Consider the following 25,243-nt stretch of genomic DNA (forward strand, 5'->3'; position numbering starts at 1 on the left):
CGTCTCTTCTCCAAGCTGAACAGCTCTAACCTCTTCAGATATCCTACAGATATCATATGGTGATGAGTATAACATAAGTATCTATATGACACAGTAACACACACGCACACAGAAATAGAAAGGGAACTCTTCTTGATTAAGACAAGTCGATAACAGAAAGTAACAAACATAGGTAACAATTCGTACATCAAAAAAATATCCAACCCAGTGATGTAATTAACATAGCTTCCTCTATTTTCCAAGATGCCATTTCAGGAGAAAAGAGAGACCTACAGAGCCAAAAAATCTTGTCTTCAGATTCAATATAATATAACAATTCTCTGCTAATCAATGTCCCCCTCCCTTTGGAAACAGTATTTTTCCATTAGTTATCTTATTGTTAATCCATACTTGATATGCAACAGCCACTGTAAATGAATAACTTGTTATCTTACCCTAGTTGAGAAAGGTAAGGCATGACTCCACTGTTTTTCAGATAGTATGTCACCACACCACTGCCCGGAGACAAACTAGTTTTAATGTAAGATTTGACGGTCAGTCCGGCCTCTACAGCGTTTTTAGCTAACAATCCTGTGAAACAAAGTACAATTTGCAGTGAATTCATGCTCCACCAGAGAGAATTTGCAGTTCACTTAGGATTTATCAGCCATTCTTTGTGAAAAAGATTTTCCTGACATATTAGAGGATTGGAACATTTCATCCCAATGAAGAGATATGAGATAGGTTAACAGCATGCAAGTATTTCAAAAGGATGCACCAGGTGGTGAGATTGGGGAATGTTCAAAGTACATGTAAGAGGATGAATGGGAGAGACTCAAATTGAAGCATGAGAAAGATAAAGTCAATTTAAAACCAAGGGCAGTGCTCTTCACAGTAGGCCTGGTAAGCTCTGGAATAATATGCTTTTAAAGACACATCAGGAAGATGAAAAGGTACTTTGAAACACTGCAAGCCAGAAGTGATCAAAAGAAATCTCTGGATGATTGTACAGTGGGGGGGCTAAAAAATAAATTTTATAAGTGCCCAGCAGGTAAAGAGCGTCTGTCAAATCCATTATTAAAAATGGTCCAAGCTTAAAACTCACAGATAAACTCCAGCTAATAAATATCTTTTCATATCATGACACCTCCAGTCGGAGTCTTCTGAATTTTATTTCCTTTGAATAGTTATGTTGTCAGAAGTAGTCAAGTAATGTCAGTGGAGATTTTACAAGAGCAAGTCAACACAACCAACTCAAAAGTCAGCAACACTGAAATGCTCTCTGCAGGTGTGTAGAGTTGAAGCATAGTCTTATGTACCATAACAGAAGAAAAGGCCTTTCATTTACTTTATTTTCTCCAAATATTGAATGTTTTTCCAGGTGCTGCAGATCCAGGTGCTATGTAGGCCCCAGCACAGAACATCAACTGCCTACTACAGGAGCATCACCAACAAAAATAAAATATCCTCCTGGTCTATACAAAGTCCAAAACATCAGAGGCAATTTCTTTCTTATCTGAGTGAACAAAGTTAGACTTTTTCAGCCGGTGTCATATAACATCTTTGCACGTTCCCTAACACCCCACCAGGACTTGGACCCTTGGTCATCTGGAGGTCCCAGCAAGCACTGCGCAGGTCTCACCTGTACTGGCATGCATGTCTATCTCCTGGCATCACTCACCCACTAACCGGGGTACTGCCTGCTTTACCTACCTACAAGCTATTCCTCAAGTGTTTTTTTCTGGGAAACTGTGGCTCCACAGATCTGGGTCCCACAGTTCCCAGAGAAGTCCTCACAGATCCACACATCCAAAACACTGGGATCACCCAGCTCCTCACTTGCCTGTGATATAATCATTCTCGAGCACAGTGATAATAAACTAAAGAGTTTATTATTAAAAAGGAGAGACAGTGAAAGTAAAAGATTATTACATAAATCTATGTTGTAGCAGGCAGGGGGGAAAAACCCCCCAAAAAAGTGATTACAAAGTATCACCGCTATTTGCTGAACCTCACTGCAGGGCTGAGCATTGCTGCCCCTCTCTCAGTTAACAGTAACAATTCTGAGCATTGTTTGGCAGTCTGACCCCAGCTGTATGTCTCCCTCTCTCAGCTGCCGCCAACTGTCACTTTCCAGAGATAGTTTCTAACGGACACTTTCTTCAGACTCCACAACAGCAGCAGTTAGCTGGCTCTGCTAAGATTAAATCCCTTCAGGACCAGTTGCTGACGACAATGGAGTACTGCTGCCTGCTAATCCAGCAAAAAGAACTCTACATGTCAACCAAACATATCATTTATAGTTAGACTACTGTTTTGCCACAGCTGGCTAGACTGCACTGCTCCTTTAAGAACAGGACTGACAATTTTATTGTGGGGCTGCAGAAACAAGTAAGGGACACAGGTGCAGCAGAATCCACAACGTGATTTGCCCCCAAAGAAAGCAAAGTTGCTTACCTTTAGACAGGTGTTCTCTGAAGACAGCAGTTTACCAGCCACACGATTATGGACCCACTATTTCTGAGACTTATCTAGAAAGGTACATGGGAATTCCAGTGCTACTGGAATGGGTTATATACTGGGTTATGGTTATATGGTTATATACTGGGTTATGGTTATATACTGGGTTATGGCTTCCCTCAGTTCTAGTACCACGGGTAGGAAAGGAGGGAGGGTTTGGGTGACTGGTGAACTGCTGTCTTTAGAAAGAGAGATAAACAACTTTGCTTTCTGAAAAGACAACTAAGTTCATCAAGTCACACAAGCAGGATTCCCTAGCTCAGGGCTGTCTTCAGCCAAAGAAAGGCGAGAACAATATCAACACTGTCAATAGGCAGGGAGAAAATTTGTGTTGGGCAAAACCTTTATGTTTTCACTTTTTTTTTCAAATATGTAATAAGAGGGAGGCCAGTTTTCAAAGTAATTTGCCTGGGTAACTGAGTAGTCACACAGGAAAAATCGAACCAGGCTCAAAATTGCTCTCCCCTCAGCAGCCAAATGTATGCATGAGGTTTCACAACACGTGTACTTCTGCCTGTGGTGAAAAGGGGCACGGTGAGGATGGGGATTTCATTTTTACTGTGCACACTTTGTACCTGAGCATAAAAGTACCTGGGTTTCCTGCCGGCCCCGAATTTTCAAAGGGAATCTATGCTTGAAGTTTTTCTCTCTCTATTTTAAACTATTTTTACTCACTCTATCTTACATTCGCAGTGAAGTACGGTGAGCATTCACAGAAATGCTAAATATACATACAACATACAAAATATGCATTAGACAAAACCTTACATTCAAATTTAAAAGCCCTGCTCATTAGTCAACAATCTCTATTGTCATACCTGCACAAAATGAAAAATTATATAATCGGCTCCCAAATGCCTGTGAAAATATTAATGCTTTCACTCTTTCCATAAAAAATCTTCACACAGTTCTTTACCATAAGATCATCCGGTAGCACATTCCACCTAACAGGGCCTGCTACCACACAGGCCCTCGCCCTAATTTCCCACACGTGTATTAATCGAATGCATGGTATGTCCAACAGGTTTTTCCCTTGAGATCTTAGACGTGATGGAACATAAATTCAATGTACTAATACTAACTGGCACTTTAGCATTCAAAATCTTGTGAACTAAATGTAAGGATCTTAAACCTGATACGCTATTGAACTGGGAGCCAATGTAAAATGCGTAGAATAAGAGATAGATGGTCACCGTGACTTGCTCCTACTAATAGACGTGTCGCCGCATTCTGTACTACTTGCAATGACTTTAGCATCAAAGCTGGTAGACAGATATAAAAAACTTGCAGTAGTCAAGGGTGGAGATCACAAGATCCTATAATACAGTTTGGAAATCATCCGCCTGCAAGAATGGTTTCAATTTCCATAGCAACCTTAACTTGTAAAATGGAATCTCTACCACAGTCTTCACCTGAGGTTGAAAATATAATTACAAATCAAAGATAATATCCACATTTTTTAAACTTGAGTCCACATTGGGATAGACCATTCCTCTACTTGACAAAATGAGGGAATGTCGGTGCAGGTGAATCTGGCTAGAACCATTAACTTTTGTTTGTTGATGTTTAACCATTGCCTGACAGCTACTTGTGCTACTGTTTCTGAAACAATGATAGTGACCAAGATTTACCTTCACTGCTGCGCTCTATTATGCACCCGCTGCCTTTCAGCCACTCTGGGGGCTAAGTCCACGCCGGGAACCAGCTACCGGACCCAAGGCACACTTCTGAGGGATATCTGAGCGCACCTCAGGAATTCTCAACTGAGGGAGGGACCCTTAGGTATCACCGCAGGAGAGCGGGGCTCGATCTTCTTTAAGGTAAATTGTGTTTTCTTGCTGTAACACTGTGCTAGAGTGTGGGATAGTGTCCGCATCTGCTAGGAGATGGAGAGATACTGGGGAAATGAGGTCACTGCAGGGGTACATCTAGGGTGACTTCAGGTTTGAAATCAGACTCTGTCTCCCATCTGCTAGCAGAGGAGCACATAACCCACTGGTCCTGAGTCCATCTGGCTACATGCTAGGAAATGTATGTTGTCTGCAGAGATATGATAATTAACTCTAAATCTGCAAGCAACCTATGGATAGGTCTTAGATGTTAGAGCTGCAGACAGTGCAGATGCCTGCGGTACCTCTGTCTTCAAGGGAAACCACAAACGAACAAATTCCTGACCTTAGCCTGCAGTACATGATGTTTGACTTTACCTCCAAAAAGATTACCCCCAATGCATGGTATGGCATCAAGCCTCAATTGCACTTCTCTGAAGCCTGAGGCCCACAACCAGTTGAGCCTGCAGGCATCAATGCTCACAGCAGAGGCGCTTGACGCTGTCATCATCATAAGTCATGCGGACCATGCTATTTTGGTTCACATCACCAGTCTCCATCAGGCTGAGAAATTCTTCTCCCTTTTCTGTCTTGCCTCCTTCAGCAATTGACTATAATGCTGGATGAATAAATGTCATGCTTAATGAGTTCTATTTACTACAAAGTTATGACTCTAAAGCAATTAAAGTTGTATTATTAAGATGCTACGAGTCAGATATCCTGATGGCCCAGCAGCTTCTGCCCACTGAACAGACCACAGAAGGTAGTATAAAAAAAATCTGAAGGAAAAAAAAACATTTAAATTTAACAAATCGGCACTCATTTGCATTCGCCACAATGTAAACAAAAAAAACCCCCAAAACATAATTCATTCATTAAAATGAATATTAATGAACTGCATTTTTTTTGGTTTATGTTGTAGTCAACGCTCATAAGTGCAGATTTCTCCAGGTTGATCAATCGACTGGAGGGCAGTAAATTGTAACTGAATACATTCTGGTTGCTGCATCTCAAAAAAGTTATAGTTGCAGTGGAAAACGTACAGAGAAGGGCGACGAAAATAATAAAGGGGATGGAACAGCTTCCCTATGAGGAAAGGCTAAAGAGGTTAGGGCTGTTCAGCCTGGAGAAAATTTAAATTTTTTTTTTCCTTATTCTTGAGATTTTTGATTCTCGCCTCTATTTGCTGGTAGTGGGTTGTTTTGTTTTTTTAGCCCTCCCTTTTTCTTCTTTTCTGCTCACTGGACAACATTCCTGGACCCTGGCAGGGGTGTCCCAATTGTTGCTGAAGAGCGACACCTGCTGGTTAAACTCGAGTGTGGCACTGCACTGGCTTCCTGAGAGAACTGGGGCCCGCGCCTCTCAACCAGAGAACGGTCAGTGCAGTGGCTACATTGGGGATCGTGCGGGGTGCGTGAAAGGAGAAAACAAAATGGGGCAATGGAAGTGGGTAGATCAGGGCACTGGAAACCCAGGTAGAGGTGGTCAGAACTGAGCTGGATGACCAAAAGGAAAGCAGGCAAAAGAAAAACAGTCGGGAGTTCTAGTTCCATAGGCTTAAAAAAGCCTAAAAAAAAAAAAAAAAAAGGCAACAACATCAGAGTTTAGCTAACCGCATGTCCTACGTAAAAGCCAGAAGAGGGCTAAGGTAAAAGCTTTTCTTCTGCACAAGCCAGAGGTGCAATGTCTCAATATAAGCACCCATGAACAGAGATCACCCAGCTATTCACCTCAGGCACTGTAGCGTAAAAGAACAGATGACAGAAGCCAAAGCTCTGAACGGACCACCATGCCATCGTGCTTGTGGTGTAGGTTCTAAGCGTTCTAAAGATGTCTTCATCCCTACCCATCAGCTGAAAAGCCAGCAAAATTGTTTCATTAGTACAGTTATTAGAAAACATTCCGCCGCTCCTTTTCCCCACCGAGATTCTGGGGAAGTTGTAATGAAACCTGCAAAGTTCCAACCTGTCCTGCATAAGCAGTGCGTGTTTAAAAACTTACAAGGCGATTAAAGACAAAAGGTTTTCCAGCTATCAACCAGAATTCTAACTATGCTCAAGACGCTGCCTAAGCAGTTTCAAAAATAAACCAAACTGGTGGCAATTCTGTTGCATGTAAATGCACGTTTTTGGTTTTTAAAATTGTGTAGGACTTAAAGGATTGAGGCTAGAGATGCTTACCTGCTCCTAGCATTACTGAAGGGTTACTGGTGTTGGTGCAGCTGGTGATTGCAGCAATCACTACAGAACCATGGGAAAGCTCAAATTCACCTCCATTATGTAAAAACTTCATTTTGTTACTGTGACGCTCTGGTGCAATTTGAAATCCTTTAAAACCTTGCTACATGAAAGGAAAAAGAAGATCACAGAGTAATGGGTTACAAACAACTTGGAAAATAAAACTTCTCTCCAAAGACTGTGGGAGCAGGGATTTTGAAATCCTGGGGTTTGTTTTTTTTGTCTGGGTAAGTCTAAACGTTATCTGGACAAAGCCTTTGAATATGAACCTTTGTGATGGACTGGATTTGTATGAATGGCAGCATTACAGGTGAGCTTTCGAAGGAGGTGCCCATCAAAGGTGTCACACTATCATAGCGATTTTTACTTAACACAGGTAAAACCTATTGACAATTCAATGACACATACTGCAGCACTTTTCACAAACCCGCGTTCATGGGTACAGTGCATTTACACATGTAAAATCAAGTTTTATGCATGAAAATTATTTTGAAAAATCAGGCCCTTAGAATACTGCATTGGCCTACCAAAAAAAAAATATATTTGTTAAAAGAAAATCAATAGCTGACTAGAGATGCCACCTTATTAAAGCCAATGAGTATTTAAAGATGAGTACTTTTGACTAGGATCTTTCCTTAAAGCAATGTCCAGAAAATTTGCACCTCTAAACACTGTTAACATTTCTTCTAAACAATTTTATTAAAACCATACACAACCACACAAAGATTTGTTTAAAAAAGTGTCTTTTCTTCTTCTGTCCCTCAGAGAAAAATGTTCTGCATTTCTTTCCTCTGAACTGTTTGTTATTACAAAATGTTTTAGTGGTCCTGGTCAACACTGCTAAGTCCTAGGGTCTGCCATGCTTCCTGGTTCCTGCCCCGTACAGAAACCATGCAGCCTGGCAAGAATAGGAACACTCATTACACAGTGGCTACAAACTGGAAAATTCACAGGGTCTCTGGGGATCACATTTCAATTCGATTCACAAAAATTGATTTATATTTTTATTCTCCCTTTCGTAACACTTCAAAGCGGATTACTTACATTCAGGTGCAATAGTTAATAAATTGTTTTTTTATGGAATCTTTTAATTAATGTTTTATGGATCGTGTTTGTGGTATGTTAGTGTTTTGTAATGTTTATTGTATTAACTGTATGCATGTTGATTATTGCAATCTGCAGTGAAGAATTTATTTGGATTTAGCAGAAAATATGATTTTTTAAAATAAGTAAATAGTATTTCCCCAGAGGGCTCAATGACCAACACACAGCAGGTTTTGATTAAACAAACAGCTCAATCCTAACTGATGTCAGAATAAACAGGCACACTTCAAATGGAATAGGAGAGGAGAAGGTACTAGGTTAAATGGAGTGTAGACAAGGCAGGAATTACCTGAAAGGTTATGAACACAAATGCTTACAATCTAGGCAATAACATTTCAGATTTGTAAGTCCTAATGACAAAGCCAAAATTAGATATTGTTGCTATCATGGAGATCGGGTTCAATGAGTCCTATGAATGGGATACAGCCAGGCTGGGTTATGATCTATTTCCAAATTAAGAAAAGGTACCAGGTGGGGGCCAGCGACAGGTTGTGTATCCCTACCAGCAGATGGAGTCAGAGAACTATTAGAACTTTGGGCACTGCTACTTAACGAGAGAGCCACCTGCAGTCCCTCAGTATTTCTCTGACTCCAGCAGATGTTCCAAACCTGCAGTCTGTTAGTCAGTTAAAAAAAAAAAAAAAAAAGGTTAGGGAAAGTTTTTTTCCTAGGATAGGCTAAGTTTGTAGTTAGTTGTGTAGCTTCCTGGGCCAAACCCTCAGTTGAAGCTGGGCGTCCGGGGGGTTGGATACCCCTGCTAGTGTCTCGCCTGCATCGCTGCCAGAGTCTCGAAAGCCAGGGGCTTCTGGTTTCCTCGAGCACTGAGAGCCTTGAAAGGCTTCTTCCTTGCTTTCTTTCTAACCTGAGAGAGCTGGAGTCTGAGGAAGGAGTGAGGAGACTCCACTCACTCCTTCCTCAAACTCCAACTGTCTCAGGTTAGAAAGAAAGCAAGGAAGAAGCCTTTCAAGGTAGGAGGAGTTAATTTGAGGGACGTGCTATGCCAGCTGGAGTTGTGAGCTTAACCCCGCGTGTCCTCACGACGGCCCTGGGCTCTGGGTAGGTCGGTCGGGGGGGGGAGGGGAGGCCTTCACACGCACCTGTGAGGCCTTTTTTTTATTTTTGCACTGGCAGCTCTCCTCACAGTAATTTCGCGCCGGCAGGGAGTTTTTCTATTTTTAGCTCCTGCAGTCGCGCGAAGGTTTTCTGACTGGAATGTTTTTCCACTGTAGTTGCTCTGGGAAAAAAACAGGCCAGTCCAAAAAGGTTCTGGGTTAGCATCAAAAGGTTCCAGGTAAGCAACCTGTCGTGACCTGGCAGAAAAATCACCACTGATCTGTTCAGGAAGAATAGGAGAATGAATAGCTATTTATGTAAAAATTAATATAAAAGCAACTGAAATGAGGGATTAAGGGAAAAGGTGGAGGCACTGGTGGTTATCCTGGAATGGAGAGATGGTACTTCTGTCTACACCAGTGTAATCTACAGACCTTGACGCAGACAGAACAGCTGGATAGAGATCTGATAAGAACATAAATTGCCATACTGGGTAAGACCGAGGGTCCAAGGCCAGCATCCTGTTTCCAACAGTGGCCAATCCAGATTACAACTACCTGGCAAGGACCCAAACACTAAATAGAACTCATGAAACTAAGGCTGGTAATAAGCAGTGGCTATTCCCTATGTCAACTTAATTAATAGCAGTTTATGGACTTGTCCTCCAGGAACATATCCAAAACTTTTTAAAATCCAGCTACACTCACTGCCCTAATCATATCCTCCAGGAATGAATTCCAGAACTTAAATGTACATTGAGTGAAAAATAATTTTCTCCAATTTGTTTTAAATGAGCTACTTGCTAACTTCATGGAGATACCCCTCTAGTTCTTCTATTATCTAAAAGCATAAATAACTGAATCACATTTACCCATTCTAGACCTCTCATGATCTTAAAGACCTCTATCATATCCCCCCTCAGCTATCTCTTCTCCAGGCTGAACAGCCCTAACCTCTTTAGCCTTTCCTCATAGGGGATCCATGCCATCTCCTTTATTATTTTCGGCGCCCTTCTCTATACGTTTTCCACTGCAACTATAACTTTTTTGAGATGCAGAACCAGAATTGCACACAGTACTCTAGGTGTGGTCTCATCATGGAGTGATACAGAGGCATTATGACATTAGCTGTTTAATTCATCCTTCTCTTCCTAATAATTCCTATCATTCTGTTTGTTTTTTGACTACCACAGCACACTGAGCTGACAATTTCAATGTAATATCACCTTTGACACCTAGATCTTTTTCCTGGGCGGTAACTCCTAATATGTAACTATAGCATGGATTATTTTTTTTGCACTTGTCCAATTAAATTTCATCTGCAATTTGGAAGTCCAATTTTCCAGTCTCGCAAAGTCCTTTTGCAATTTATCACAGTCCGCTTGCAATTTAACTACTCTGAATAATTTTGAGTCATCTGCAGATTTGATCACTTCACTCCCTTTCCAGATCATTTATAAATAAATTGAAAAATACGGATCCAAGTACAGATCACTGAGGCACTACTCACTGTTTCCTGCTTTTCAACCAATTTGCAATCCACGAAAGGACATCACCTTCTATCCCATGGCTTTTTAGGTTTCTTAGAAGCCTCTCATGAGGCACTTTGTCAAACACCTTCTGAAAATTCAAACACACTATATCTACTAGTTCATCTTAATCCACATGTTTATTAATCCTTTAAAAAAAATGTAGTAGATTAGTGAGGCAAGAATTCCCTTGGGTAAATCCATGCTGGCTGTATCCCATTAAATCATGCCTATCTATCGGAGAAAATTATTTTTCACTCAACGCACAATAAAGCTCTGGAATTTGTTGCCAGAGGATGTGGTTAGTGCAGTTAGTGTAGCTGGGTTCAAAAAAGGTTTGGATACGTTCTTGGAGGAGAAGTCCATTAACTCCTATTAATCAAGTTTACTTAGGGAATAGCCACTGCTATTAATTGCATCAGTAGCATGGGATCTTCTTAGTGTTTGGGTAATTGCCAGGTTCTTGTGGCCTGGTTTTGGCCACTGTTGGAAACAGGATGCTGGGCTTGATGGACCCTTGGTCTGACCCAGCATGGCAATTTCTTATGTTCTTATGTACTCAGTGATTTTGTCCTTCAGAATAGTTTCCACTATTTTTCCCGGCACTGAGTTCAGGCTCACCGGTTTCCTGAATCACCCCTAGTGCCCTTTTAAAATATCAGGGCTAAATAGGCCACCCTCCAGTCTTCAGGGACAATGGACAATTTTAGTGATAGATTACAAATTTTACAAAACATCTGAAATTTGATTTTTTAATTCTTTCAGAACCCCGGAGTGTGTTCCATCCAGTCTAGTGATTTTTTTACTCTTTAGTTTGTCCATCTGGCCTACTACATCTTCCAGGTTCACCGTGATTTGGTTCCATTCATCCGAATCATCACCCTTGAAAACCCTCTGTGGAACAGGTAACTTCCCAACATTTTCATTAATAAACATGAAAGCAAAGAATTCATTTAGTCTTTCTACGAAAGCCTTTGTAACTTCTTAGTTTCTCTTCACCAATTACTGTTTATTTTATTTTCATTTTACACCCCCTGTTAAATGTAAACCAGCATGATGTGATTCCTATCTTGAATGCCAGTATATAAAAGCACTAAATAAATAAATAAATACATGTCCCTTTAACCACTCGATCATCTAATGGCCCAACCGACTCCCTCGCAGGTTTCCTACTTCAGATGTATTTAAAAAAGGTTTTATTAGGAGTTTTTGCCTATCGGCCAACTTCATTTCAAATTCTCTCTTAGCCTGATACAATTTAACCTGACAATTCTTATGCTTTTTTTTTTTCTATCTTCAGATGGATCCTTCTTCCAACTTTTGAAGGAAGTTTTTGTTTTTTTTTTAATAAATTAGCCTCTTTTACCTTTACCTTTTAACCATACCAGTAATCGTTTGGCCTTCCTTCCATTCTTAATGCATGGAATACATCTGGACTGCACTTCCAAGATGGAATTTTTAAACAATGTCCACACCTGTTGTACATTCTTAACCTTTATAGCTGCACCTTTCAGTTTTTTCTAACTATTTTCCTCATTTGAAAGTTTTGTGTTAGAGCTGTAGATTTACATATTGTCCCCCTTACAGTCATTAGTTCAAATTTGATTGTGTTATGATCACTATTGCAAAGTGACCCCACCACCATTACCTCTCTCACCAAATCCTGCGTTCCACTAAGAATTAGATCTAAAGTAGCTCCCTCTCTCTCTTTGGTTCCTGAACCAATTGCTCCATGAAGCAGTCATTTATTACATCCAGGAACTTTACCTCTCTAGCATGTCCTGATGTTACATTTACCCAGTCAATATTAGGGTAATTGAAATCTCTCATTATTACTGCACTGCCAAATTGGTTTGCTTCCCTGATTTCTCTTAGCATTTCATCATGTCTCATTATTTTGACCAGGTGGACAGTAGAATTTGCCTATTGCTATACTGGAAGACTTGTCCTTGTTGCAAGAGGACAACTCATCACCTGGAGAGCAGGTCCTTGCTACAGGATTACTTCCTGCTACACCACTGTGATGCTCTCCGACCAAGGAACCACCAGGGCTGCCAGACTGAAATTGGGATTTGGCTATTATGGCCCTGAAGGTCTTACCTATAAACCTATCTGCCTCAGCTCCTCCAGGTCTGTCTTCTAGCCTCCAGAGATTGGACTCGTTCTCTGAAAGCCAGGAGCATTGTGCACCAGGGGGACACATACAACCCCTCACCGGTGGGTAAAAAATCATACATGTGACAGACTGGAAGGCACCCCTCTTACTGCTGGACTGCTGCCATCATGTTAATTTTGTTGAATTCTTAGTTACATTTAGGATGCTATGGGAGTAGGAAATGTGTACAATACTGATGTATTCACTATTAATCTGGAAGTGACCTACAAGGGGATAAATTAAACTTTCAATAAGGGCTGGGGCAATAGTATGATTCAGATAACAGCTTGATTGATTTTTTTAATGAGAAAGTGTCTCTTGCCTATAAATCAAAGGATGAGCTAGGGGTGGGAGGGAAAGAGACACTAGAATAACCTCCCCTCTGGCTTGCTTTTTTATCTCAGAAACACACAAAGACCACTTCCAAAATGTGAGAATGAAGGGGTTCTCTGGTCCTGATACTTATGAAGGAAGGAAGCTTTTGTTCAGGTAAGCAGCCACCTGAGCTCTAGTGATCATCAGATGGTATGGTTTGAGGTAGAGCAGAGTCACATGAAAAGTTCAAGTCCTGGATTTCAGAAATACCATCTTTGGTAAGAAGGAGACTTAGCTCAAGGAGGCATTAGCAGGGTGGACAGATTATTTTTAATTTATATTCTGCCTTTCATGACACTTTAAAGTGGATTACATTCCGATACTGTAGGTATTCCTCTATCCCCAGAGGGCTCACCATCCTAAGGGCCTCATTTACTAAGCATTTGTCCCATAGACATAGAATGAGAGAAAAGCCTTAGTAAATCAGGCCCCAAGTTTGTACCTGAGGCAAGGGAAGATGAAGTGACTTGCCCAAGGTCACAAGGAGCAGTAGTGGGATTTGAATCCTGGTTTACCTGGTTCTTAGCCTGCTGCCCTAACCACTAGACTGCTCCCCCATTCCAGATTTATGTGACGTGGCAGAAAAGTGGACTAAACTAAAAGGAGCTATAGAAAGATCAACAAATACTTACATCAATAAAGTAAAGAAAAGCAACAGGAAAGAGTCTGATACAGTTTCAAAAGGAGTGGCCGAAAAAAAAAAATCAGCACTCATACATATAAGGAATCTCAGAAAGAGGGGCACAAGGAAGAATATCTGATAAAACGGAAACTGGTGGGGACAGCAGTCAGGTCAGTAAAGACACTCATGCAAGAAAAGAAAGATGACAAGACTTTTCTGCTATAATCAGCGATAGGAGGAAGGGCAGAGGTGAGATTAAGACTAAGAGAAATGCGTAGAGGGGGACAAGGAAAAAAGCAGAAAACTGCTGTATTTCGTGGCTCGCGGGAAAGACCCGCAAGCCACTTCACTCACTCTCGACACTGCCGCAATCACAAGCAGCTGGAAGCGCCGTTGAAAACATGCTGCCATGTGCAGCAAGACGCCACCATGCCCTCACTTCCAGGCTGTCCTCCTTAAAGGGCCTGCGGCGGGATCCTATCTATGGCGCCTCTTGATGACATCAGCCGGCTCCTCCTATTTAAAGCTGGACTGGACACCTTACGGACGCCTCAGCAACAGGTCTCCCGGAGTTCCTTTTTTCTTCAGTGGGTGTTGCCTTGTCTTGCCTTGTTTTTGTCTTCCTATGTTCCCGCTTACTCTTGCCTTGCTGCCTTCTTCTTATCCCCTTCCCTTTGCTTCACCCAACGTGTAGTCTTTGTCCCATATTGGTCCTTGTCTTATCTTAGCTCGATTTTCTGGATCCTGATCTTCTGCTCCGACCTTTTGGCTTGTCTTCTCTAGTCTGTTGTCTGCCACCCGCTCTGACCTTTGCCTGGCTCTGGAGTCTCATACTTTGGAGCTCCCTAGGGACTCACCTAAGACCTGTCTGCAGCCAGAACCCAAGGGCTCAACCTGAGGGGGAGGCGGCTGGTATAGGTAAAGCTCCAGCCGGTCCTACCACAGGGCTCGTCTGCCAGCTGTCGGTGTGGGCCTAGTGGGCTCGCTCGCTAGGCTGCGCCAATTGCATCACAGCAGCAAGGGTCCACCAATCCTAATGACAAAGAAGATTTTGGGTATTTTTATTGAGGCTACTCATTTCATGTTGACATTGCCCTTAAATTTTCAGCTGCTATCGAATATAGGAAATGAAGATTGTTACGTTTCATACAAACGAGGTCAAAATATTTCATCTATCCAGATAAGGAAATACTGTTCCATTTCAGCAAAGATTTCTGAGCAACAGTTTCAAATTTTTCCAGGAGTTACTTGACCCAAGGAAAACTTAAAAAAAAAAAAAAAAGTCTTCCAATGACAAGCATCAGAGGGAATTCAGTGGTTTTGAATCTTCCTCCATATTCTATTTCATTGCCCTGACCTCAGAACCTTTAGGAAGGAAGCCTGTCAAGCACTCCATGAAATAATATAGCAGCACAGCAGATGACGGCAGAAAAAGTCCAAGCGGCCATCCCACTTGCCCTGTTATTCCTGTCAACACTGAGCTTGAAACTCCAGACAATTACAAGGTTGAACAAGCCATAAGATAAGCATCAAGACATTATACTCACATTCTATTTTCTTTAATGAGAAATTTAAAAAAAAATCGTTTCTGAAGTTTCAAAGAGCTATGATTAAAAAAGCAGTGTAAGTGCGAGACTTTGCTGCTTGATAATGCTGCAAAAACTGAATGCTCTAAGAAGTTCTCATTGTGTGCCCACAGTGGAATTTTTTTATGGCTTTAGTAAGTGGATAGATTGGGTTACTTTAGAATACAATAAAACCATGAAGTTTAGCCACCAGGTATTGCCTTTAACAATGACCATGCCTCCCTTCTCCCCATGAGCTGTGAATGCTGTCTCTGTGGCATTCCCAACCAAGCCAAGATATGGAATGCCCTGTGATCCAGGAATCAAATCAGAGACCGTCCCTGCAGAGGCACCAAGCTGACCCAATAGTTACACTTTTCTATTTGCTGCTTTTCATTTTTGTGTGGAGTATTGTTTGGCGTTTCCTCCTGCTTCTTTTTGGGCTGCCAACTCATCCAGAACCAGGGCTGGGGAGGGGCACCATGAGCCTTCATTGGCAACTATCCAGACAGTCCTTGGCCAAGGACCATGCAACCTGGGGTCTCTCTGGAACTCTGTAATTATGGACCCTGAATGCAGCCATTAGGTGTCGCCATATTACGATGACCATGACTCTTCCATCCCCTGTGGCTGCGAACACTGCCTCTGCAGCAACCCAGCCCCAAATCCATCCAGGGAGCAAAAAAACCAGAGCTGGGAATCAAACGCAGGTTTCTCCACATGGCAGCACACAGCACTGCCACAGGGATGGTCCAAGTTTGCTGTTTTTTTTTTATTATTTAGATTTTATTTAATTTCAAATTAGTTAACAAAAAAGAATATACATCTTAAAGAATGCAAATACTGAGAACAAATGAACTGAGAGAAAAAGCTCATATAAAAAATAAGCCCAGTATTAAACTCAGTCCTCAAATTAATTGGTTCCATGAACAGCAGAAGATATTTTCACAAAAAAGCAACTAGAAAAAGACACAATAATAAATTTCAACTTAACACGTTAACGAGATAATTTTCAAAGGGGTTATGGTGTAAAATTAGCATGTGCGTGCATAAATAACCTCTATTCATGTACATGCTATTTTATAATCACCAGACGTACGTGCGTATTTTCAGTTTTGGACGCACATTTACTGGTGCAAAAAAAGAGGTGTCCAAGGCAGGTACAAGAGGAACGCACATAAGTTTCTAATTTATAAGAGATTTACACATTAGGCAATTTATTTGTGCAATTTTCCACATGCTAATTATGTAGCGCAATTGGTATCAGACTCATCTATTGCCTGCTCTGGGAGGTCTAGGTGAAATGAGGGGAGTTCAGGGTGAAGTACTAGAAGAGAATTGATGAACTGGAGGATAGACTGGGTGAACTGGCAGATCGACAAACTGGTGCTTTCAATTACATATTTTAAAATATACCTCCCTCCGCAAGTATTATAACTTGTTTGTGTAAATCAGGGTTTTATGTGCACAAGTTACTGTTTTTGCACATAAAATATACACATGTATGTTTCTTAAAGAGGTAGAGAAAGTATGTGCTTTCAAGGCATTGTGAATATTCAGGCATACTGAAACATACATGCATATGTTGGGACACGGATACATGCTTATTTTATAATTTCAGTAAATTTCAGAATCCTGTACAAATCTATTACCCTAATACACAAAACCATCCATCAGCAACTCCAACTCGACCTGGATATCCCTTTCAAACTCCACTCCTCTAACAGACCAACGAGAGATATCCACAAAGGCACTCTGAAATTTCCCCCTACTAAAGCCACTCGCCTCTCTATGACCAAAGACAGAGCTTTTTCAATTGCAGGCCCAGCTATCTGGAACAATATCCCAGCAAATCTCAGATTGGAACCCTGCCTCTTAACCTTCAGAAAAAGACTAAAGACGTGGCTCTTTCACCAAGCCTTCCCAGATCCACCGGATAATCACTAGTTTGAGCCTCACTTCTTACAAGGACTTTGACACACTTCCTCCTGAACAATGGACACTGGCATTTCCTGGTTAAAGCATATGCTCTAACCCTTTAAATTATTCGTATCATGTTATATTTATTCTACCTGCCTCTATCTTCCTTCCAGCTTGTCTTTAAGCCTCCAAGTTTTCCATACCTTGTTGATTGTAACTTTGACTTATTCCTTTTCCTTTGTTATCTATTATTTACCAGAATTGTTACCTCAGTTTTACCCTTTGTTAAAATGTAAACCGATCCGATATGGTTATCTACTATGAAGGTCGGTATAAAAAACTGCTAAATAAATAAATAAATAAATAATCTGCGCAGATCAGGTACATGTAAATTACAAAATACTATAGTACAGTGGTTCTCAACCAGTGTGTCACCAAAAGTATGCCATAGCGAGCCTAATCTTTCCATAACAGCCACATGTGCCTGCTACTTGAGGAGAGTGCAGAGTAAGGAGCTGGTACTTCAAATTCCTCATCACCGCTCCCTGTTGCTCCTTTTCCCTCAACTCTGGCAATCCCTGCCACCACCAATCCAAGCCAGAAATGTTGCAGGCATGCTGTATCCTGCCCCGCCATCTTGCCACACCTCCCCCTCCCCCTCTCACTTCTTGGAGTTTCAGTTTTTCTATGTATGCTTGTTTCTAATTTATGGTCTTTTAGTCTGTATTAGATAAGAGTCAGTCTGCATTCTGCATGTTTGACAGAGGTGAGGGAATCTGCTAACTAGGATGTAGATTCTGTGTAGGAATCCAGAGCAGTCTGGCTTTCTTTGTTTTTTTCAATAGTAAGTGTACTCTGATCTATATTTGTGGTCTTGCTTTTTCATAGGTAAGATTGTTCCTGTTCAAGTCCTGGGTACTATTCAAGTACTCTCATGATATGGTTGGTATCTATATAATTTCTAAATGTCTATTTAGCAGGTTTTCATGTTATTTCACAAAGTGGCTGGCAGGGAAGGGATTTTGAAATACTATTACTGAGATGATACCATAATTTGAATATAATTTTTGTATGGTGAGTTGAAAGGGGAAATTTCCTAACTCTGCTCTGTATAAACTCCAGAAGAGGTCAGAACATTCTGAGATTGATAGTGAAATGCATGAGAGTTTATCTGTATCGAAAAACTGTGTGCTGCTTATGCATATCAATCCCAGATTTCTCACTGATGCGGTAAGCAAAGATTAAAATGTTTGTGAAAAAATATTTAATTATAATATTTTATAAGCAGTTATTGACATTAAAGTATGTTATCTTTCTCCTGAATCATTTTCAACAATAAAATATCTAGGATTGTTTTTTAGTATAGCTGTTAAATGTAGTGTGCAATGTGTCACGCACGTGAGCATCATCTGTCAGGTGTGTCATGACGGAAAAAAGGTTGAGAACCCCTGCTACAGTAGATCTCTGTGTACCCATATACATACATTTATGGGGCCACATGGAGATCTTTAAATGTCATCCTTAAAGATAAGAAGAACTGTGAGAATTCAAAAACCCCTAACGAAAAACCTCCAAGGAGGCGAGTGTGTGCAACTCATCTGAGGTTTCACTTACCAAGAAAGGCTGTTGGGATCTAAAATGCCATTAACTGCTCAGGTTCATAAAACACAAACTTTACCTCCCCATCTCCCCTTGGCATGTAGCTGGGATTTGTTAAGAGAGAACTAGCACCAAGTTTTTGCGCAACAGAATAATGTGAGAAATTCATTCCTATGCAACTGTGTAGGCCTGGATACATCAGGAAAAATAGTAATTTCTAAGGAAAGAAAAGTCTTATCCTTCTGCTTAAAGAAGGATCTTAAGACCAAATCCCTGTCCAAAGAAAAGACAAATTGCTCAACCAATGTAGCCTTAGTGAGGGACAGAAAAAGAAAAAACTTTTGACAAATTAGATATTTTTGTTCTTTTCTCCCTTCTGTTCACTGCTCTGATTTGTATTCAATTAATTCATTATCCCCCTTATCTTAAGAAGAAAAATTAGGAACATAAAAAGCTTTAGACATGGAGAGTAAAGAACTCAGAAAATTTCAGTGCTTCTATTCAATGACGACACAGTAAATCCCATGCAGAGGATGATGGAAACTCGAGAACGTTCATCAATATCAAATTTTTACATCTCATTTTAAATTTTCTAAATTTCCCAAATGGCATCGCAATTACATATTCTCTTTCTTCAGAGAGTCACACATTCTGCCCTCTCCTTCTAAGCCACTTTTAGTCCCAGAAATCCTGTTTGCAAGGTCTTCAGGACACACCTCCTGTGCCTCCAGTCTACTTTTAAAACCCAAAGTTTCTGATGGCATAGCTTTCATATTTTTAAGCAGTACACCTTCTAACCTTGAAGCTGTGACCCACAAGATTTGCAAGGTAATCTCCTGTGGTGGAGAGAGTCACCTCCTGAAGCAACAGCACCAACTCCCAACAGCAGAGAGGGCAAAATATCTTTTATATTCCAAATCAGTGCTAAAACGGACGATGAGCAACAATTCTTCCCTTCCACGGTGCCAGATATTTGACTCTTCTTCTCTCTGTGGTTTAATTGGACAACTCAACAAATCTAGAAGCCTCCTGCCCCACCAGACATTTCAGTAAAAGTCAAATGTTGGAAGGGCCTTCACCTTCACCCGAAATGGAGTGGAGAGTTCTTAGAGGAGGGCGAATGAGGCAGAGAAATAATACTCAATAGCATCTTGCTCCTCTCCTGGCTCGAGTCAAAACCCAGCTCAGGAGATGTCGCCATCAGCTTCACCAGATCTCACAGGACAAAGCTGTCCAGAGTGCCCAAAGAAGATGGCAGCATAGGGCGAGTCCATGTCTCCTTGCATTTCCTGCCCATCACCTCATAACAAAAAAAACAAGGAACTCCCCACAGACAACAAATAGTGTGTCTCACACAACAATGTATGAGTTTGATTTTTTAATTGGGGTCAGTATTCAAAGCTGGCCATTTAAGTAACTCATCCGGCCAAGTTACAAGGTATATTCAGTGGCACGGCTAAGCTTAGACCTGCTCTACGGCACATCTAACTTAGCCCCATAACTTACGCAGCTAAGACTGAATATCGGTACTTAGCCACATAACTTGTATGGCTAACTCGCTCTGCCCTGATCCGCCCACTACACGCCCACAAGTCATGCAGCTAACGTTTTAGTTGCATGGGACTTATGTGGATAAGTGGTAGCCACTGAACATAGGTGCATATTGGAGCGGCCACTACTTAGCCGCATAAGTTACACTTATCCAGCTAAATAGCGCTGAATGTGCTTTGAATATTGACCTCATTGTGTTTTGTATTAAAAGAAGGTGGTTCTGCTTAGTGTTGTTCTGCTTAGTGTGTCGGTTAAAGATTTTCATAAATGACTTTCAAGCATGAAGTGAAAAGAATAAAGATCATGGGGGCAATGTTTTGGTGCTGTGCAGGTTAGGAAAAAAAGGCCTGATGAAATCCTTGAGACGTAGCCAAGAGGATGTGGGTCTGAGCTGAAACTGGGAGATTTCAGAATCGCAGCAGATGGGATGTTTCATTTTGCTCCCCAGGACCGCCATGGGGCATCTCGAGGGGAGAGAGCGGGCTTGTGTTACAAAATGTGAAATTGGCACTGCTGGAATTTCTGACCATGACACTCTGTTCATTGGCAAGTGGAGACTGAGTGGTGGGAGGGAGGTTCCACAAAGAATTGGGGTTTAAACCCTTCTATCTTTCAAGCTGCGCAGGCGCTTCAGCGAGGAGAAGAAAAAAAATGGTCAGCATAACCTGGAAATTAGTAATCAAGTTGGAATGGAATTAAACATAGTACGGGAGGCAGGGGAAAGCAGTCATGTGTGGCCTTTTGATACCCTCGGCAGTGAAGAAAAAAATGAATTACAGAGGAAGAAGGTGTAAATAGAGATCCAGAGTGCTGAATGCCTGCATAAGAGAAAAGGAAGTAAAAAAAAAAAAAGACAGGGGTGGAGCTAGATAAACTTTGGTCTAAGCTGTATTTTAGCTCCTGGGTACCTGTGGCTAATTTTTCAAAAGGAAACTAGCCAGGTACGGTTGACTTTGGAAACTAGCTACAAGAGTGGCTGCGTAGTTTGCGCCTGCTACTTCTGCTGTCCAGTGAGAACAAAAGAGCACACACATTAGAAAAACGGAAATGCGTTCATGTGAGAGAGGATTTGGGGTAGATCCCTACAAGGGCTCAGTCTAAATGCACTGCCCCGGGAGCTCCTCCTTTCAATCCTGCTAAGAGTATGAGTGCTGTGACAGCCCGCACGGACTTTTAGATGACATGAGGACAGTTTTCAACCAGAGCTAAATACCACTCTACCTAAGCAAATCCCCTTGAAAATGAAGCACTAAGTTTAAGCACTGCATATTGGTAATTCTGTGTCTCTCCACCCCCCCCAAAAAATCCATTTACTTATATCCAACCTAGAAAAATTACAGCTACAGCAATTTATATTTTTTTTTTTCGCATATAAAATGTTTTGCTTTCCCCAAACAATAATCCCGCACAGCTCCACATACTAAACCGGCACCACACAGCAGTGGCTCTGCACTTAACGCCCAGTGCCTTTTGGTCAGGGACAGTCAAACGTTACTTTAGACTTTACATCGTCACCATGCCTGCTGGGCCTTTCCCAGGCAAGCGTTAATCCTTCTTGCAGGAAATCGCAGGCCTTGGTATCGAGGGATTAGTTTTCCCGGAGTGCTAGCTACACTGCTCTTGTATGCTTTAAGCCAAGAATTTTAAGAACAAGAAAAAGCAGACTTTTTCTTCTCTCCTTAAGCCTTTAACTAAAGTTAAGCCCTCAATTATACTTAAAACTGCATGCAGGTATGCAGAGTGTCAGCAGCTGGAGTGTTTAACGCGAGGCTGGAAACCTCCTGAAAAGGAGGCTGCTTCCTGCCCGCTATTCAACATCTTCCCTGCACTGTACGTTTCAGCAAGGAATCCATCAGGTTGAACTGAAAAAATGTTTTAAACAGCAGCATGGAGCAAAGAGACAAGGAAGTTTTGGCATGTTTGATATGTTTTTAAGATTTCCTCCCCAGAATATGTATTTATTTATTTATGTAAAGGCTTTTTTTTTTATACCGATATTAGTGGGTACATCATATCGGTTTACATCAAACGGTAGATGGAAAATACAATGAACAGGGACGGGGGAGGGAACAACAATGTACAACAACTAGAGAAAGCTAAAAATATAAAAATATAAAATATAGGAAAAAAAAAAGCTTTCTTCCTGGAAAAGTATATAGCTTATTTCTATTTAGTCATGGATGCCAGTGGCACCATGGGTCAAACCTAATAAAACTAATTTTGTACAGGCCAGTCCCTTCAGTTGTCTAGGGCTCTTCTACTATATATTAGCATGATACCTGCTGTGCTTGCTTAAAAACAATCAAAATCTCAAAAGGGAGGGGAGGGTAGGGAAGGGATGGGAGGGGAAAAGCTTACAGAGAAAAAAAAAAAGGTTTGGTCAATATGTTGTATATTCTATTCAGATGATGCTTGTATACAGTTATGTATATGTTCTGTGTTTGGTTTGACCTTAATAAACTTCTTACATGAAAAGTGGAAGAGATTTTACCAGAAAGATCAGCCAGATGCATCCCACTAGTCTTATTTTCAAATGAGCACTTCACTGGAAAGAGAGTTTAGGAAGAAGTCTCACTCACCTTAGCTCCTAAGCAACTCTCAAAATCCTTCTTCATTTCGGAGACGGCCACCTTGTCCTGAGGCCTCTTGGGCCCACTGCAACAAGGCACAACGGTACCAAGATCCAACTCCACAACCTGTTGAAGCACAGACGAGAAGTGAGTGAGATTTGTTTGCCGTGTCGCCAGACAATGAACAAACCAAAAGTCATGCATTTGCATATAACGGAGGCTACCACGAAGCCCTATAGAAAAGCCACGCTGTAGCAGTTCAATGCACAGTAAAACTATGGAATTTGTTGCCAGAGAATCTGGTCAAAGCTGATCATACAACTGAGTTTTAAAAAGTTCTGGGTAAGTTTCTGGAGCACAGGCCTATTAACAATTATTAGAGACACGGATTGGTGCATCGCTACCTCTTACTTCAGGGAGAGAGCAATATGGCATGGACCTTTCTATCAGGATCTTCCTGGTACTTTTCAAGTGACTTGGACTGGCCACTGTCAGAGACAAGATGCTGGGCTCAATGGACAATTAAACTCTGGAATTTGTTGCCAGAGGATGTGGTTAGTGCAGTTAGTATAGCGGTGTTTAAAAAAGGATTGGATAAGTTCTTGGAGGAGAAGTCCATTACCTGCTATTAATCAAGTTGTCTTAGAGAATAGCCACTGCTATTACTAGCAACAGTAACATGGAATAGACTTAGGGGTAGATTTTAAGAAAGTGCGCCTTCGCGTACTTTTGTTGGCGCACCAGGCGCAAACAAAAGTACGCTTGATTTTAGTAGATACGCGCGTATCAGCTAAAATCCAGGATCGGCGCGCGCAAGGCTGCCGATGTCGTGTAGCCGGCGCGCGCCGAGCCGCGCAGCCTGCCACCGTTCCCTCCAAGGCCGCTCTGAAATTGGAGCGGCCTCGGAGGGAACTCGCTTTCGCCCTCCCCTCACCTTCCCCTCCCTTCCTCTATCTAACCCACCCCCCCGGCCCTATCTAGACCCCCCCTACCTTTGTCGGGGGATTTACGCCTCCCGGAGGGAGAAGTAAATCTCCGCGCGCCGAGACGCGACCTGGGGGCGGTTCCGGAGGGCGCGGCCACGCCCCCGGACCGCCCTGGGCCGAAACCACGCCCCCGGGCCCGCCCCCAAAATGCCGCGCCGATTCGACACGCCCCCGACACGCCCCCCTCGAAAAACCCCGGGACTTACGCAAGTCCCGGGGCTCTGCGCGCACTGGCGCGCAAGGCCCTGCTCGCGTAAATCCGGGCGGATTTACGCGAGCAGGGCTTTTAAAATCCGCCCCTTAGTGTTTGGGTACTTGCCAGGTTCTTATGGTCTGGATTGGCCACTGTTGGAAACAGGATGCTGGGCTTGATGGACCCTTGGTCTGACCCAGTATGGCAATTTCTTATGTTCTTATGACCACCGGTCTACCCCAGTATGGCAACTCTTATATTCTTATGTCTTAGATAAGCACAGCTCATTAATGACCACAATATAAATAGGAATAAATCTGTGATGACAGCATATATGGCACTGCTAGAAGGTCTCAATGCCAGAGAGTTTACTTCAAATTTTCAGCACAGAGATGATTTGTTAGTCCATTTACATACATAAAAATAAAGGCCAACAAACAAGGTGCATATGAGACTTTTTTACTGGACTAACTTAATACCTCTGTGATGAGCTTTTAAGGCCTGCGCTTCCTTCATCAGAGTAGGTTAACATAAAGGAACATGATGATGGAATACGTATGTGAATACTGAGTTGCATTACAATGGCGGTGTGAAGGGGAAGGGGGAAACGGCTGTTTAACAGAGCGACCACAGGGCTATGCTGAAATCATTTTGATGCAAATGATGCACTGATGGCTTTAGGATTTTGCTGCCCCTCGAAACTGTTGGTGTTCTCTTCCGTAAGGTCAGACAAGTGGGAGTAGAAAGTCTAAGGCACAGGCCCCCAGTTTACTGTAGCAGCTCCCAGTGCTAGAGTGGCAAAATTCTGAAGCACATTGAGAAATATTTCCATCTTTTATTTTACAGCATAAGAAAGTAGCTTTCAAACTTGCTTGTGCCTGTATAATTTATTTTCTTTTTATTGAGCGAAGGAAAGGGATTTCGAGTATCAGTACAGGGAGGAGGACGAAAAATGAGATGAGGAGATGAGAGGACTGGGGATGCAGGAAGAAGTGTGAGAAGGGAAGAGGTTGAGGGAAGGAAAAGGAGACAGGAATGGGGGTGGGAAGAGGACCAAGGTTGAGGGGAGGAGAAGAAAGAGGAATGGGGATGGAATAGAGTAGGAATCTGCAATGGGGATAAAGGTGTTCTTAGACTCAGGGTGAGCTCCAGGATCTGCAGAGAAGAGAGAGGGAGGAAGGAAAGGAGGTTCAAGGATCTTAGGGATAAAATCCAATAAAGGGAGAGAGGATCTGAATTGCGGTTGGGAGAGGTGGGGGCAAGGCAGGTATCCCTACTGTGCTCTGGTCTTGCTACCCCTTGCATCCCCCTCTCCCATCCAATCTGGTATTACACAAACACACACCCGGTGCCAATCCCTTCTTTCTCAAAGCACACAAACACTACCTCCTACCACCACCACCCCCTCTTACGCACAGGCACATGCCCTCCAACTGATCCTCTCACATTTTCCATCC

General features: G+C 42.0%; 1 protein-coding gene across 1 annotated transcript in view; it reads right to left on the reverse strand.

Annotated features, from left to right (window-relative positions):
• Positions 1-25,243, reverse strand: part of ACO1 (aconitase 1) — a 172,281-nt gene that overhangs the window by 57,869 nt on the left and 89,169 nt on the right. Inside the window, exons 10-12 of the mRNA XM_029608585.1 lie at positions 22,617-22,733; positions 6,509-6,668; positions 435-570 (exon numbers count right to left, since the gene is read on the reverse strand). Coding sequence (XP_029464445.1) covers positions 435-570; positions 6,509-6,668; positions 22,617-22,733 — 413 coding nt within the window. The remainder of the gene's footprint in view (positions 1-434; positions 571-6,508; positions 6,669-22,616; positions 22,734-25,243) is intronic.

This window comes from Rhinatrema bivittatum, chromosome 1 (genome assembly GCF_901001135.1).
Source record: "Rhinatrema bivittatum chromosome 1, aRhiBiv1.1, whole genome shotgun sequence".
Taxonomy (NCBI): Eukaryota; Metazoa; Chordata; class Amphibia; order Gymnophiona; family Rhinatrematidae; genus Rhinatrema; species Rhinatrema bivittatum.